Source organism: Austrofundulus limnaeus, unplaced genomic scaffold, assembly GCF_001266775.1.
Source record: "Austrofundulus limnaeus strain Quisiro unplaced genomic scaffold, Austrofundulus_limnaeus-1.0 Scaffold931, whole genome shotgun sequence".
Classification (NCBI taxonomy): domain Eukaryota; kingdom Metazoa; phylum Chordata; class Actinopteri; order Cyprinodontiformes; family Rivulidae; genus Austrofundulus; species Austrofundulus limnaeus.
The window spans coordinates 28,115-32,932 of record NW_013953333.1 but is presented as its reverse complement, the minus strand read 5'-3'; the positions used below and the strand labels follow the sequence as shown (position 1 = coordinate 32,932).

Below are 4,818 nucleotides of genomic sequence, written 5' to 3'. Positions count from 1 at the left end.
ACATCTGGTGAAAATTTCATGTCATTAGCACCTCTAGTAATATATTTACTGAGAAAAATGGTGACGTGTTCAATACTTATTTTACCCGCTGTATCTTTGAGCTTTGTTTCACTCACAAAAAGGTGCAAAGCACTTGTGCGAAAATAAAAAAGGTTAATGGTTTCACAGATTAAATTAATCCAGTATTTGTTAAATAAAAAAACATACTGTGCTGAAAAAACATTTGTTTTAACAAAAACAAAAAAAAGATAAAGCGTCATCTTCTCATAGTCTTCTATACTGTGCATTCAAACCCTTTTACAGGCAGAACAGTTATTACAAAACAGTTTTCAAAGCATTTGCACAATGACTTTCTACCTTTTTTATTCATGAGAATTCAATAGAATGACTGAGAGGTAAACAAAAATTTGCCATTTTGAACCATGTTTACAACAAAAACTTGGAGTGTAAAAACTGTTTTGGAGAAACATGAAATATAAATATTTTTAACATACACCTCAGTTCAAGCCATAAAATGTTGCTTCAGAAACATTTAGTAAGAATTTTGTTGTTCTGTTTGCATGCCAGGTTTGCTTCTAGTGCGTTGTTATCTTATGGATATAAAATAATTTTAGGTTTTAAAATGTATTTGCATCCACTCTAGAGGAACTGACTCTGTTCTTGCTTTTGCAACCATTGCAGACATTATCCTCCTAACAAAATCTCCTGTCCCCTCCAATCAAACCCACCCCCCTCCCTCCCAGCTCCTTTACCCAAAGTGGAAAACTTGACCATTTCTAACGTAACCCCCTACGGTTTCCGTGTGTCCTGGGAGGTAAGGCAGCCTCCGCAGCAGCAGGGTGAGTTAACGCCCTCTAGTGGTGGTTTCAGCCACTTCCAGATAGTGGTGACCGACTCAGGCTGGCTGCTGCAGCCCCAGGAGTTCACTGTCCCAGGGAACCAAGACCACCTGAACATCTGGGGGCTCATCACCGGCATAGGTTATGAGGTCAAGCTGACAGGGGTGTCAGAGTCAGGGCTCCTCTCTCGGCCCCTGACTGCAGTGGCTGTGACAGGTACCAATCGCTCACTAAACAGTTCACTGTCTTGTTTTGCTGCCGCTGCTATATGTGTAGGAGGTTCACTATCACAACATGGCATCATTTCATTGTAAACACTGGATTGATTGGCCACTTTCACATGGAAACATTTTTAATACAACCTTTTGAAGTCCTAAAAATAAAGACGAGGAATCTGTGTACGCTCCACACCTTGATTCTTCCCTTCAAAACATCTTTGTGGGAGTATCATAGTGCCTCACCCAGGACAGGCATATACTGTCGAAGTTTGGGTTATTTTCTGTTTTTCCTTGTAGATGAAAACATTTCTAAAAGCAGTGTTGTATTTGCATAGATAGTTTTGGAAACGATTAAAATATTGTTTGGAAATAACACCATTTCTGTGTGGACAAGGCCTTAAGGCCCTGTCACACTATAACGTTTAGACAACTTATGCCAACTTGTGAAATTTTTTATGTCTAAATTACTAATAAGTTATATATTTGGTTGTACTGTGATACTTTACAGTTATTGGTCTGTGAGATTATTTTGCACTGAAAATAGGCAAATTCTGATTCCTAATGTCAGATTCTGATATTCTACTGTCTCTAAAACAAAACATTTTTTTCTTGCACAATTCTTTATAATATATTTTTAGTATTAGTAGTTGTATCATGGCTAGTCAGTGTTAATTTCGTTTTGTTGTTGTTGTTTTTTTTTTTTTGTGTACTGCATAGTTTGTAATGTAACTAACGTGTGAACCTCTGTACTGATGCTGCTGTGACACCAGAATTTCCCCTTGGTTGGACAATAAAGGCTATTTCTATTCTATTCTATTTGATCATCTTGTTAGCATTACAAGCCTAAAAGATCCTTCCAGTTGATCTTTTTAATTCCATACATCCATACAGATGTTTGTAAAAATTTCCCAAGTTGTCTAAAACCTTATAGTGTGACAGGGCCTTTAGTAAAAATGAACTTAGGTAAAAGCCATGTTTCAATAGTGACGCTTTAGCCTAAATCTCATATTTAACCTCCAACTCTAACATAAATTCTTCTCAAAAACAACTCACCTTTCTTTTATTTAAAACATTTTCTTGGAATGCAGACACGTAAAGAAAAGCAAAAGTTATACCGTATCTGTCTGGTCTTTGTTTTTGCTTTTTTTTCCTTTAAAATATGAACAAACGCATTTGTTTGTTTTCATATTTTAAGTGTTTTCCTTCACTTTTTTTAATTCCTGTATGGATATCAGTGGGTAAAATCCATTATGTTGCTGTTGATTCAAATCTATTTTTCATATGCAGGAAAACACTGAAAGATCAACTGATGTATCAAGCATGAAATGTCTGTAGATTTGTGTCCTGATCTAATTTCTTCCATTTCTTTAAAAAAAAAACAGTATGCATTAAAGGCTGACGTCAGAGACGCATGGAGAACTCATCTCAGCAGACATTTACTGACATTAATAAATGCCTACAAAAGGCTTCTTGTCTTCTAGTTCTTGTATGTCTTTTTTATCCTTCAGTTGTGTATTTCACTGATTTACACTAACAGACACTTGAGCATGGCAGATTTGAGGTGGAACTGAAACAATCTGCCACCCAGAAACCATCTTTCCTGAAAGCTGACTGTTTCCAAACTGACACATTAATGAACATCTCTGAGAAAAAAACCATCAAATCTGCTGCATCGTTACTGTTTTCTTGTTTAACCAGAGGCTGAACCGGAGGTGGAGCATCTCTTCATCTCGGATATCACAGCTGACAGTTTCCGTCTGTCGTGGACAACCGATGAAGACCTGTTTGACAGATTTGTCATCAAAGTCAGAGACAGTAAAAGATTAGCTCATCCTCAGGAATTCAATGTTCGTGGCGACAAGAGAACAAAGGTCATAACTGGCCTCATGAGTGGTACCGAGTATGAAATCGAGCTTTATGGTGTCACGGTGGACCAACGCTCCCAACCCATTACAGGGCTTGCTCAGACAGGTATATACAAAACCCTGCCAAGTGTTACGTTTTCTGCTGAAAACTTCACTATGTTTAGTGTCATGTGCCAAACCCAGAGTCTCACTAACCATCTTTGTTTCTCTGGTTTAGGATAAATTAAGTGCTGAATGGAAAATGCTGTTTATTGAACTGAATTTGCATATCCTGAGTTGTAGGATATTCTTGATGTTATTTGAGATTTTCTTCACCATAATTTACCTTTGTTTTACTATTTTCCTGTTTGTGTATTTTACCTGACTCTCTGCTAGGTCTGAGTGCTCCAAGAGGACTTCATTTCTCCGAAGTGACAGACTCTACAGCCATAGTTCACTGGTCCAGCCCACGCTTTACTGTGGATAACTACCGCATCACCTACGTGCCTTTTGAAGGAGGTAAGGACTCAACTAGAAATATAAAGTTATAGAATTTACTTCTGGTTTAAAATACATTAGTACTTAGAAAATAATTACACTCATTTTACTTAGTTGTTCACCCAAATTGATAAAGAATGAAATCTAAAATCCAGCAATAATTTTATATTAATCTTATTTAATTTATTTGCAGAGGAAAAGTGTTCTAATACTACACATGGGAGGCAAACATGTATTTATATTATTGCATGATTTGTTGTACAGCACGTAAAGATATATATTTTTTTTCTATACAGAACAGCTTCAGGTATAGGATTTCAGCTGGTTTTCTTCATGTGAACTGTTGTATTCTCTGACATTTGTGTTAAGTGCAATATTTCACAGTCATTGCAAAAACTTGAATTTTATTCTTTCATCATTTTTCAATAGAACAATTAGTATTAAGGTCGTTGCTGCTCCATGGGCGCTTTTACCTCATGCCACACACAAATACGTGTGGCATTTGTGTGTGTGTGGGTTCAGCTTTGGTGACATTTGGGGGCAATTTTAAGACAAATGCCTACATTTGGGGACAAATGGTGCATTTGGGGACAAAAGTCAAGTCCCCATTTGGTTTAAATGCCATTGGTGGGTTGAGGGTTGGGTTTAGGACCAAGGTGTGGTTTAAGTTTAGGTTAGTTTTAGGGTCAGGTAGGTACCTGTGAGGTTAGTCTTAGGGTTTGTGGTCAGGGTTAGACTATAGAAATGTAATGGAAGTCAATGGAATGTCCCCAATTGGATAGCTGCCCAAAATCAACCCACCCCTGATGTGCTTCTATGCAGTGTGAGGCAGTAACAGAGGCACAACAAATCTGAAAGATATTTGCTAAACTGCTGTAAATATTTTGAGACTGACATAAAGGACTTACCCTAAATGCATAATGTGTTGAGTTCTGCATCAACACAGCTGAGTTGTGCCCCACAGCTTAGTGGGTTCCACCATGCTTGCTTCATTTTTGCAAACTTACGTATGTGCGGGACATGGCCAGCTCCATCTGTGATTTATGAACGGCCAGAGAGAGGCTAAAAACAGACTGATCTGTGTGCCAATTTCTCTGAACTGTTTTATGAAATGCCTCATTTCAGAGACAGATGTCAACTTTTAGGTTTCACTGTTACCTTTTAGAATTTAAATTTGGGGGCTTGAAAGTTGTCCTAGCTCAGATTCAGTAAAATGTTCATAAGTCATTATTCTACCATGATCATGTTTCATATAGAGGGAACAAGGTTTGTGTGCCAGAAAGCAGTCCTTGATGCACTCCAAGCAGCACTTTTTTATTGGGTCCTAAATTTAACTTGTTCAGGGAACAGCAAACCCAGCTCCATCTAATCATTTGAAAACTGCAGACATGCAGACCATGTATACAGGATATATATATA

General features: G+C 37.6%; 1 protein-coding gene across 1 annotated transcript in view; it reads left to right on the top strand.

Annotated features, from left to right (window-relative positions):
• Window positions 1-4,818, top strand: part of tnca (tenascin Ca) — a gene marked incomplete at its 5' end in the record, with an annotated part of 132,241 nt that overhangs the window by 110,191 nt on the left and 17,232 nt on the right. Inside the window, 3 exon segments of the mRNA XM_014029633.1 lie at window positions 744-1,055; window positions 2,756-3,028; window positions 3,298-3,420. Of these exon segments, the coding sequence (XP_013885087.1) occupies window positions 744-1,055; window positions 2,756-3,028; window positions 3,298-3,420 (708 nt within the window).